This window comes from Opisthorchis viverrini (genome assembly GCF_000715545.1).
Source record: "Opisthorchis viverrini unplaced genomic scaffold opera_v5_183, whole genome shotgun sequence".
NCBI lineage: Eukaryota > Metazoa > Platyhelminthes > Trematoda > Opisthorchiida > Opisthorchiidae > Opisthorchis > Opisthorchis viverrini.
This window is the reverse complement of record NW_008751841.1, coordinates 222,842-235,622: the sequence shown is the minus strand read 5'-3', so window position 1 is coordinate 235,622 and position 12,781 is coordinate 222,842. Positions and strand designations below refer to the sequence as shown.

The window sequence follows — 12,781 nt, the reverse complement described above, 5'->3', positions numbered from 1 at the left end:
CCTAGTTTCTCTTGGTTTAGTTTTCCAACATGTTTCAGTCGAACGATCTTCATGATATGTTCTCCAAACCAGATGATCCCTTCTACTTGAAGCCCTGTTTTTCATGAGCCTGCCTGGTTGGCCATCAGTTGGACTGTTATGCGCTTACCAACTGGAATAAATGTCTCATAATCAAAGTGGACATTCACGAGTTTGATTCATACTTGATGTCCTTTTCATGAAACAAATTAGTGACACGAAAAAATTTTGTTTTCCGCAACTAGTGATATGCGATTCCTTGCATGTATATTTGAAATTTACAGGTTCCATCTAGCATCAGTTCAATCCAGAAAATCGTATTCAATTGCGTGGTTAAATATACGTGATAAAATAGGACTGTTTGTGCTGTACACCATAAGAACTAGAGTTAGCCAATACATTTCAGTCAGGAAAGTATATTAGGGCAAGCAGTGCATCTATGCATATGAGTCTAGCGTGATAAGCCAACAGTTTATACTGCTAGAATAACCATTCATGGGAGGCGTGTCAGTCATCACCCGGCAACTCTAGCACTCTGTACCTTTTGTGGTTGAGTCAGGGATTTCACTCTGAAACAAAGTGTGTGGGTTAATCTAATGTAGCAATCTGACGTGTGCACGGATGACCAGTGGTGCTTCTGACAAAGGTAGCCAAGGGATTTGAAGGGATTATCTTAAACTATAATCTAAGTTTTGTAGGCGTGGCTCGGAACGGATGTTTTCTGATGTTGTCTAGAGGGCAACTTATGCTGACAGGTTGTTGTTACTCCGGACCATTAGAAGACTAGTCAGCCTAACAGCTGGAGGAAGCTAAATAAGTTTGGCAGCAAGTCGCTCGAAATGAATGGAAGAAAAAGTAAAGGATAGCTTGAAACAAAGCCCACTAAGTTACCTTGGAAGTGATTGTGGAAGACAACTATGATAGATTTGTCGACTGTATGAGCCTGAGTGGAACCAACAAAATACCATATAACTTCGTCACACTGTCACTTGTTAAAGCAACAGTCTTAGGTTTTAAGGTTTGTCGTTTAGGAAAAATTTATATGGCTCGTTAAGCTGCCACTTTCGAAGCATCGCTTAATAAAACCAAACTTGGGTCCATTACATCACACAGATCATGTGTTTTCCCTTAAATTAGTAGGACGTACCACAAAGAGGGCGCACACATTAACCGTGTCCACGGATTCCATCTGCCAACCTTGGCACTCACTTATTCAGGTCTACGAGTCGATACAATGAAACACTGAGGAATTTAATTCATTCAATCTATAGGGAAAGGACGGAAGGAGAATAAAACATCTCTTGCGTCACTAAAGTTCCAAGGGTTCATCATTTCCTAGATCAGGTAATTTAGGAAAGAACACGGATGTGGCATCCGTATAAATAGTCTTCCTCATGAGATGGGAGACTGACATCCTAGCACTTTGAAGCTTTCAACGCACTGCTAACATAACACACTCTAATATTCTAATATGATTTTTACGGTCAGCGTATCATCGCGTTATCACGAATAAGCTTGGTTTCACTCGTCGACTGTCCAAACGGTTACATATGCGCACTACAATGCACACTACCCCGGATGGGCCAAGGGCGTGAATAAAAGATAAGTTACCGACGAAAATAGGCCTTACTGCAACGATGACTAGAACTACTTGTGTGACGCACGTGAGAGACTTGTCAACCGGTGGCACTATACACTTCAGAATGCCACGCTTGGTCATGATGATGATCATCACCATGGACAGCGAACATCAGTGTTGGACACTGATGCTTCGTTGCCGTACAATCATGATTTATTTGAAAGAATTATTATGAAAAGAATCAAAGTGGGTGGGGAAGGGACTTAGTCCTAGCTTACTACAATTACCCCAGACACTCATTCAAGCAGGGATATAAAGTGATAAAACGAACGACACTGACATCGATTAGCAGCCACGGATTAGAACTCCTCCAACCAGGCGCAATGCAAATCACGCGGCCCCCATCCTGGTAGGCGATTACCACAGACAGCACCCAGACATTTCGTGATCTCTTTCAAAACCCTCTGCCAAGTCAAGGGTTGGCCACCTCTCTTGTGCCACTCTGAAATGGACACAGGAAATAGCACTGTCTTCGGCATACGTAAAACATGGCCCAGCCAATGCAGCTTCTGGGGCTGGACACATTCTTCAATGGAAGTACTCGTTGCACAACCAAAGACTCGCTTTCTAACTGCCTCATTACGGATTCTCCGACACCAAGCCACAAAGGCTATGGTCCTAATACAATGATTGCCGAACACTTGAAGAGGTCCATCTGAGGCAATCTGCACAGAACAAGTGTCAACCACACAATAAAACGGCCAATACTGTGGCCCGGTAAACACGTACCTTGGTATTCGGGAACATACCGCTTTGACGCCATAGGTGTGTCAAATTAGCAAACGCGACCCGAGCCTCGCAGATTCACGCATTGACCTCATCCGTCACCCTGTAGTCGGAACTAATACAACTTTGAAGATACGGAAAACGCTGCACAACTTCGAGTGCCCCCGTGGATTGTAAATAGCGTCATTGCATATCCACGAGCATGACCGTACACTTTGTGGGTGCAAAGTGCATACCAAAGGAAGGGATGACTCTGGTCAACTGATCCAAAAACCCTTAATCCTTCTTTTCCCCTTCAAAGACGAGAACCATATAGTCTGCACATTCCAGATGAACAAACATTTTGTCAGGGGCTATTTGACTATTGGAGTTTTGCAGACCTTCCAGTGTTCGTCTCATTATCCCATCTAATGGGTGGAATGAGCACCCCTGACGGAAATATATTTGTGTAAGGAAGCCTTTGGAAAGCTCGCTATATACTCTCACACGTCCGGATGTCTGAGAATACAAATAACATATCATGTTCACAAACTTCCGAGGCACTCCTTGGTGGGCAAGTGTGTCAAGAAGAACAGACAGGTCGACCGATTCGAATGTGCCTTCGAAATATAGGAGCACTAAAATTGTGGGTCGTTTTTACGTATGACATCGTACTGCCTGACGGAGTGTTAATATTTGGTCAACGCAACCCCCTATCAGGCCGAAACCCCGCTTGCTGCTCTCACGAACGACTATAAAGTGAACAAGCAAAAAGACGCCAGCAGTCTCGTTTCAACCAGGGTTAAGCTGATATTCTTGTGGTTACCACACTAACTATGAACCCCTCTTTTTAAAATGGCACTATCACCGACTTCCTCAGTTGTCTGAGACAGCCTCCTTTTCCCAGATGTATGCAAACACATTAGACAAGCGCTGACCGAGGATTTCATCCCCGTCTTTGAACAATGTGGTGGGAGGTTTTTGGACCAGAAGCTCGGTGGCGCTTGAGAGAATATATGCAGTCAGCAGTTGTAAGGGGTTCCACGTTTTTCTGTGTCAAATGTTGGTTCCAGTGGCGGCTGTTTGTAATACCAACCAAGTAACCTCACATCTACGCACACTTGTGCCAGTCCAGAAAGACTCAGATGCAAGTAGTACTGATCCAAAGCAAATCTTACGACAAGCTGGCGAAATCACTAAAAATTGTTGAGCTTCTTGCACAGCTTCTTGTTTGCAAAGGCCCAAGCAGTTGGTTTTCGATAATTATTGAGCTTTTACGCACAACAGTTTGTCCCATACATCACATGGGATTTGAGGTTTTACGAGCTTTCTTTAGTATGCGACATTGACACAAAATTCGTTGTAAGAAAAGTCTTTTAGACATATTTAACTAGCTTAATAAAGCATCACAATGAGAACGAGCGCGCACGAAATAGCATAATTCTTTTGCGGAAGTTGGCACCGTGACCCTGAAAGGTTTCACTTGTAAAATCTCTGCTCTGCATAATGTTGAAAAAACTGGGTTGTGATTCTCAGAAATGACAACTCCGGGGCGCCCAGCATACGCAGGTGGAGTAAAGGTAACACCCTGGGCCCGTATGTTAGATAAGGCTTCATACTTCGGCACTACAGATCAACTCTAAACGGAAAAAAGCTCAAGTTCGGGGTTCCCCTTCTTTTGTGTGGGCTAGCTTGGATAAGGGTTAGGAGACAGGAATACTGTCCAAATGAAGGGAGCACATACACTTGGCTTGTCCCCTGAAACTCACGATACTGGATGCTACATTTTTGGCAGAAGTATTTATGGTCACTTCCGAGTCATAATTCTTCGAATTCGTGAGTAAAAGGTACAGCGCTCATAAAAATACCACCACATCGACCATAATGGGATTTCAGGCGTGCCCACTGGTTCTCAAACGGTACAGTGCGGGACCTAGACGGTATAACTGGAAGTGTCTTGGTGCAAGTGAAATCGCTGCGCATTTAGATTCACCAGTAGACCTAACGGGACATGATGTGTCTGCGCATTTCTATGTAATTTTGAGCAACGATGAGCGAATGTTGCGGCATACTCACAAATAAAAAAGATCTCAGATAGAAAAAGGAAAAACTCACGGCTAGCCGATGGATCTGAATTCCAGCCTATATCCAACGCATGCCTTCCATTATTCCAGTTTTCCTGACTGTACGGTTTTTGGCTTTCCGAAGCTGTTCCACCAAGGATTGTTGATTTTTTCTTGTCCATTCGTTGCTCACTGAGTGCTTGGTGTTTTGTTTCATGAAGGGAATTTCGTCCTTTATCCGCAGGGCTTTCGACGGGGGAGTTAGATACGATGGAGTCATGGACGAGATCATCGAGCACGGGGTCAGCAAGTGAAAGAATCTCATAATGAGATGCATCCAGACGCATGTTGCCTGGATAGCCATAAACTGTAATGCACTCTCCCATCATTAGTATTACGAAGGAGAGGAAAATATGCGAGTTCGAACGCATGTTAAACTAATGGTTTTGGATAATCTCCTCGCATCTAGTAATCCAGACTTGTCACAGCAGTAAACGAGCAGTAGACAAAAATAACAAAGCGTGGCATCAGATGTCCTGGTTTCGCGTGTATGAATGCCTAGTGTGTGCGTATGCGCATGCAGACCTGCGTGCGATGTCAAGCGACCCAAGCAAAAAGCTGTTTGAACCAATCACCACGTAAGTAGTTTTGACAGTGACACACGGTGACCTTTATCACCGCTACGAGGTTTGTGCTGCACGTCAGTCCGTCCAAGATATCACTCAGTGACCCTCGGAGGTGTCGTTGGAGGTCAACTCTGGTCAACAATTGAGCGGACGACAGATGTCAGACAATGGAAATCGCTAACCCAGATGACTGATATCAGGCAGTGTACCATACTGACTCACAGTCCAAAGCCGAAGTTACACGCCGCTCCGCCGAGAAGAAATGCTCTTCTACAACATTCCAAATGACTTACTCAGCCTTGGCATAATTCACATAACACGGACATTTGGCATGGAAAGGTGTCTACCAAAACAGGAAGTAAGCTTACAAGAGGAAAACGCTGACCGGCGCAGTCAACAGCTAAGAACCGTCTCCGCGCATCCGGCCTTTGAGACCTCACGCATCGTAAACACGTGATTAGCGTTTGGCCAAAATGTAACCAAGTAATTAAACTATCCAACTCAGGGGAACATCACAATGAACAGGTTACACTTTTAGACGAACTTGTGTTTCTTCCGTCATTCGCATTAGAGAAAACAGTATCTCTGTAGGCTCTGCGGATTTTCAGACAACACATAACCAAAGGAAGTGTCCCAGAAAGTGTCCCTATGAGGCACTGCGATTTTTGGTTTTAATTTGGTTGCCGAATGGCGGAAAGGTGGGCTTCAAAGAAAAATCCAACGCCAAACTGAAAATAGCGAGGATTTGTTGAAAACTAACGTCTGTCCTAAGCTACTGTGCTATTGCATCTCTAATGGGACGTCATTACTCGAAAAAAGCGAATGTTGCATTTTTTCCCCCAGTTTTCACATTATCCTGGCAAGAAAATGGACCGAAATATACAGTGTAGGAAACGCCAAACGATAGTGAACTGAAGCTAACGTAAACCAGGTTAGTCATGTCCGCTTATTACGTTAACCGTCTCCATAGTTCGGTTTTTGATCGCAGTAATAACTCACAATTTCAGCACGGCTTTCCTTCACAAACGTAGCTTTACATTAGTTTGATTTATATATTTGATTTATACATATATATATATATATACGTCTGAAGTTAGTTTAGTTAAAACGTAGCTTTACATTAGTTTGATTTATATATTTGATTTATACATATATATATATATATACGTCTGAAGTTAGTTAGTGTAGGTCAAAGAATCTACGTATTTTCCGTGGTTTCTTTGGTCTTGGTAAGTTGTTCCTGATTCAATTCCTTCATGCTACCCTTGGTAAGTTTGCGACTGACCCATGTGAACAGTGAAGCCACATTGAGTTCGAATATAACCCGGCCGCCTTCTACCGGTGCATACAGTGTTTTGCTCAGCCCCGCGTTCAGCCCCGTGTCAATATTGTGGTTGAATCCGGTGATTAAATGTATTATCCTCTTATAAAGGTCCGCTAACTTGTATGCTGTGTTATCTGGCAGAAAAACGATTAGAGTAGAGCTCTTTCCGTGTGTACAACGGTAGTCCAGAGAGTTGGGTAATATTAATGTCCTCTCGTCCACTTGTCGTCGTTCTTCACTAGTTGTATTTTCTGTTCTCAGTTTTTGATGTGCGCTGGTCCTTCTGTCAGTTGTCTATCGATTTCAAGGCATACGGTCGTACCAGAGTGTAGTGCCCATGACTTTTCAAGGTATTCTGACATTCATTCATTCCTTATCGGCTGTTAGTATTATATCTTTTTTAAAAAACATGATTGGGTCCTTTTTGCTTGCTTTGGTAATCGATATATGTGATTCATCCTATCCCCGCTAGAAAATGACATAACCTTGAGAAGAGATGGAAGTAAGCAGTTAACCGAAAATTGGGAAATACGCCTGATTTAAGAAGCCATGAACAGCGAAAGACAGATGTGAGCTGCCTGCGAATTAGCGCTGCTTAAAAATAACGATACTTCAATCTTTTCAGCGTCGGTCAAAATAAACCCTGAGACGGACTTTGTACATCACTACCAGTTGTCGAACAGAACAAATGAGAGTTTCCTCTTAAACCTGTTCACTAATCTTGTTCACATTAGTTTTATGTTCGAAAGGAATACGAGTGCAATCTTTAGTGATGCCACTGTGGTGTTTCTTATCAGTGACCAAAAAAGAAAGTGTGGGAAGCATCTGTTCAAAATAACTTACATCGGAACACTTCTAGGTGATCCCAGTTTCCGTCACCCAGTCATAAGTCGCATATTTAAGAAATGAAAAAGCCCACATAAGTTTCTATTCCAGACTATCATGATAGCGCTGTCTAAATCCGAAGGGCTTGCGAATGTTGGTTACAAATGCTTGCAGAAATGCGTCGTCACTCCCAATGGTAAGGGAGTGGCCGACGCCATCATGAAATGCAGCGAATGAAACTGATTGGCAAGCGATTAGAATGAAGAGAAAATCTTATGGACCTAGAGATAAAATAAGAATATAACGACGTCGTTCAAATGAGCTAACCAGCCCAGAAATGTAGTCTGATTTCAAAAGTCCAAGAATTGACTTGAAACGTTCTATTACCAAGCGGCCAGAATCCTAATTTTAAATCACATCAGAAATAACTTTACAGGATGAGCCTACGAAATAGCAGTACTTTGGCACCACATACTTAATTCGAAGTTACAAGCTATAATTATCAGTTAGAGGCGTGTCTGTTGTGGCTAAAACGTCATCGGCTTGGCAACCGTTTGTTTGTCTCGCTTCAATCCTTTTGTTCTCACACAAAAAACATCCGTATCAGGAGGATGAACTTAAAATCATCACCAAAAGATATACTGTCACGGATCGAATAGCCTTTAGCCGAGAAACATCACTACTAACCTATGTGTTTCGCCTAAAAATCACTCTAGTAACTCAAACTCAGATAGCCATTGAGGGGATTAATCATAACGGGAAATCGGTCAATGGTGCATACATGTGAGATCTTGTAGTTTCAAGAATTTCGGCGTGACAGTCTGAGTTAACAAGAGTTCCTAGCTGCATTCTAAACGTATGTACAGTGAGGTATTGGTTTGGTGTTTGACAACATTTGCGAACAGGTAGGAGCTTCGTTGACTTTGCCCTCAGGTTTTGTTGTTCGAATCGCCCGATGGTGACGAACTAAGCAGCAGGTCAGCTGTTTCATTATTATCAAGTCTCGTCAATAGTATGTATATAATCACATCTAAAGATAAGACATTGCAACGACAAATATGGAGAGTAACTTCAATGTGCCCTCCGTTGAGATGTCATTAATAAAGAGGCACTGGAAGCCTGACCTGTGTGCTGTGGTAGTATAATGGTGCCACATCCTCCAAAAACGTTTTGACAGTTGACTCCATCTTGCAAAGTTTTAATGATTCCCCGAAAAATTTCCATACAAAATTTCCTCATGTCCAGGCCTTCTACGCCGAAGCACTGATTTTAAATCTCCTGGTTTTTTAACAAAAAAATTCCAATTTCTTTAAAAGGCCGTCCATAGTAAAGTTTGAACTTTGTGCTAGTATAAGGAAGCCAGAAGCCTATCAGCGATAATTCTCAGTGACCCAAATGATGTTACTCAGATGCAGGTATGCAACATCACTCTTCCTTGCTCCGGCTATCCGGTAGATGGAAATCTCATCATGCTGTACACTCATGTTGAAATTGAGTTGTTTTTTTCACCAGTGGCCGCATGACAGAAAGAATAAGGTAGTGTGTTACAGTGCCATTTTGCCTTTTATGCGTAGACAGTGTGGGTTTAATTATCTGCTAACGGACCTTGGATTCAACCAGGACATACAACTGGTTCGTACACCCTAGTGAAAAACATCAACACTTCCATGCGCGCTGTCGCTGCCACATGTTAGTTTAAAGCTGTGCGCGTGATTCGGCCGAATAGGGTTAGAAACATACATGGATTTAAAGTTTGTAACAGAAGTCAATAGCACGTTCTGCTACCATAATTTTAAAAACATCCGTCCGGAAGTAGGCACGCGAGTATTTGAGTAGTGTACTCCTTATGCTTAGGACTATGGATTACAGTTTTTCAACAATCAATAAAACCCGTTCTTCTGTCTCACAGGAGAAACTTTTCGTTCCCTAAAACGAAGGCAAAGACAAACCAATGAGGACTATCTCATACTGGTCAAAAATTAGCAGGAAAGTGGCTACGAAGAGAGAAGGCCCATTGTTTTCTATTATGGTGCCTTAATTTCACTAGTGATTTGGCTAGGTTTTCGTGATAGGTGTTGAGAAAGGTGGGTTTTACAGAACATTGCATTTCGACCGTTTTTTTACAGAGTTACGCTGGAATTGCGCACTATTTGCTAAGTTAGTACATTTGTCAACAAGGCTTTTCGAAGCGTGAACTACGTACGTGCGAACAACATAGCATTTACTTGGTCACTGAAAAAATAAGGGAATGAAGACAGCACTGCAGATGAAGCAGGTAAGGCAAATTCCCCCTACCTCAGGGATATACATTTTGGTAACGCCAGCCCAGGACAAAAATAAACCATGACGCAAACAAAGGCTGTGATCAAACGTGAGGATGTACAAGTTTCCATAGGTAGTAAATGGAAAAACAAGACTTGACTCCGCATACGATTTGGCATTCAAGCAAACTATGAGGCTGATATGCACTTGAGAATGCTGATGAACACCGAGAACGGCGAAGTCATTAGCACGAAGTCGAGAGGTTTCCGTCAAGCTTACGATTGACTAATTCTTTATAAAAAGTAAAAGAATAATTGCAATCAGACCGAAATGAGCATCAGCGAAATGAGTCATGCGATTTTTCTTTGAGTGGACTGTCCAGGGGAAAGACCAAGAATACTGTGGAACGCACTGGCAATGTCTTCTTCAACCCGCAGTTCGCTTCGTTTCTTCATTGTCATATGCAATGGGCTTTTGAATCTCACCTTCAAGGTTATGTGGGAACAGGTGAACCCAGTGCATATCTGATGCATATATCCAGATTTGTCATTTTGTGCAGGGAAATGGAGGGCTCTTGAGTAAATTTGCTCAAGCGACAGAGGTTAACTAACGGCAGGGACCGCCGTATCACCCACAAACGTCTTGTTGGTGACAGTTGTGGATTTTTGTGGAAGTCTAACATCAAGGATAAGATTTTCCACAGATGCAAGGGTGAAAAGCAACAATGCAGAGATCTTTTGCTGTTGATAATCCGTTCGCTTAGATTTTGCCAGCAAGTGGACATCGAGATACAAGGATCAACTGAAACTTATCTCCCCCCCAAGTATTCTATTAACGATGGGGGGATTCCCATCAAACGAACATTAGACAGAAACGTTACATGCACCGTGAAGTTGGTGGACACACCGAACTCGCTGAGGACAGCTTTGGCGCGGAATCTGCTGGAGAAGACAGTAAAGAGTAAATAATCAACTGGCCAAGCAAACTGACACAGTATGGCATGTTCAAAATCTACTAGATGGCAAGTCCAACATATCACCGGCGTCACTTGAGTTGAGGTTGGACATGAATATGTGGCAGTGCGGAGTGGTTTTCACCACGGTGGTTGCCGGTTCACCATGTTTCCCTTCCCGACAGCCTAATTTGTTACTCGGGCAGGTACACTCTGTCTGGCACATTTCGACAACGGTTCGATGAGAAAGGTAGAATGTAAGTCATTATTGCACCAATTCTGTTGAATATCCTGAGTTCAGAGGGGTGATTTATCTTGAAAGCCCGTCTGGTATTCACGTGTTTGCAAATGTGAGACCACAGGCATACAAATTGCAAAGTGGCATTCTCGTAACACTGGTTCATTTCACGCATGTTAAGGCCTAAGCCCAAGCAACATGGTAAAAATCAGTCTCATTACCAAAACGCTTGCTCTGAACTACGTTTCTGGCACTTTTAGCAAAGACGAATGAATGCTGAAAGTGGCCGGAGTGAATCTAAAAAGCTTCAAATGTCGGGTGAGCCAGATTTATGTTCAATATTAGAATAATCGCTCTCTTCTAATTTGGGATCTTAACTCTCCTAAATCCCCTCTTTCTCATCCCGACTGGGGAACAATGATTGAACTTTTGCGAGAAAATTCCATTACAAATCTTCATAAAATTTAATATTACTGTGCCATTCTTTTAGTTATTTTCTGCCAAATCATTGACGAGTGATCCAGGTGTGTGTATTTCAGAGTACGGCTAATTTATAAGCGGAAAGATTTTATAAAGCATACAGCATTCAGTGAACACAGATGCACAGCCACATTTTTTCTGCTCTCCGTGACAAACAGGCAAACAGATTGTTCCAGTTCTTTGACCCCATGTTAGTTAGCAGGACCACTGAAATTTAGACCAGTCACAGTCATATTTGAGAGGTCGGGTGGCACGTGCTCAAATGCGGCACGTTCTGACGAACGGAAGAGAACCGTTGCCTAGAGTTTTTGAATTTGACCAGGCTTATATCCTACAGTTGCTAGGGCACGTCGTGCAAAATCTATTAATCTCTTCGAATGTTCACCGGTACGTGTCACAAGGAAAGTGGCACGCTTAACGCCAAAAAAGTGGAACATAAAGTTACTGCTTTTGATAAACCTCTGGCATGATAGCTCCGGTGCAATGGGTTTTATTTGCCTTTCGTTTGGTCATTGTGAGCTGTTAGGCCGACCAAACAAATGCGGTGCGGAAAAATGCAGTTTTGTTGCGAGATGTAAGTTACTTTTACGAGTTCTTACCCTGTGTAATAAAAAAGGAAATCTGTGTATAAGAGACGATGACAGAATTCCCCATGGACTTATCGGGACAAAACAGTGAATTACTGAAAGCCCAGAACCCTCCCTTGGCTGGGCGCTGTGTCGCCAACCGATGGGATATTCAAATTTTAAATTATCCTCTTATTTGTTCTTACTCGGGGACTTATGATGTTGTGAGCTTCAAGTGTCAGCTTGCCAGTGCCATCCTGCATTTTGATAACAACTACTAAAGACGGACCACCGGATGAATAGCATTAGTAATTCGAACCAACCCCAATTGCCATCTATACCAAAATACGAAATTTGCATCTGTGTGCGTTTGTAAGCTACTCTAGGTCTGAACTACTCGTTTGGCCGCAAGCTGATCCACAACGGTATAAATTGATAGCTTCTCGGCTATCCATTAAGGGAGAGTATCACGACCGTTTTGATAAGAGGATCCAGGTTCGTTTTCACCTTGACCAGTCGTTACCTATGTGAAGGGTTGCAGCACTTTATTAAGCAGCTTCGGTTTAGTCGATCCCGATCATAATGTGCATTGGGGATAGTGCGATTATATGCTTTGGAAATAAGCAGGAGCTTTGCGAGATACAGTGGTGGTAGCAATACTTATAAGTAAATACTGGAACCTAAACGTTTAGCCACTGGTGGCCGAACGGTTAAGTGTTAAAACTACTAGCCGGGAGGTCGCGGGTTCGAGACTCTTCGGAGTTTGGTGAGATGCGCACTGTTCACGATTCCCAATAAGGATGAAACAGCTGCACAGTGCTTCTCGGTTTTAATCGGCGAGCCGATCCACCTCCTCGTGGTGCCGACCGGGTAGCCTGGACGTCAGTCTGGGTGAGCTAAGAGTTCAGCAACTCCAGACAGGGCTAACAACCCCGTTTGGTTTCAATGTGCTGGTTAATTTCGACAATGTATACTACGAGTCATCTGGCGCCTCCTCACCAGTTCCAACCAGTACAGAGAAGAGACTCGTTGCGTTCACGTGTGAGGAATGTGGCAAGTGCCGCAAATCGAAAGCTGGCTTGG

General features: G+C 43.0%; 1 protein-coding gene across 1 annotated transcript; it reads left to right on the top strand.

Annotated features, from left to right (window-relative positions):
• Positions 1-2,877: 2,877 nt before the first annotated feature.
• On the top strand, positions 2,878-10,430 carry T265_07756 (hypothetical protein; the record flags this gene model as incomplete). The annotated part of the gene is made up of 3 exons (XM_009173361.1): positions 2,878-3,008; positions 9,845-10,007; positions 10,062-10,430. The coding sequence occupies 3 exons, from the start codon at positions 2,878-2,880 to the stop codon at positions 10,428-10,430; spliced, it is 663 nt and encodes a 220-aa protein (XP_009171625.1).
• Between the last annotated feature and the right edge of the window lie 2,351 nt (positions 10,431-12,781).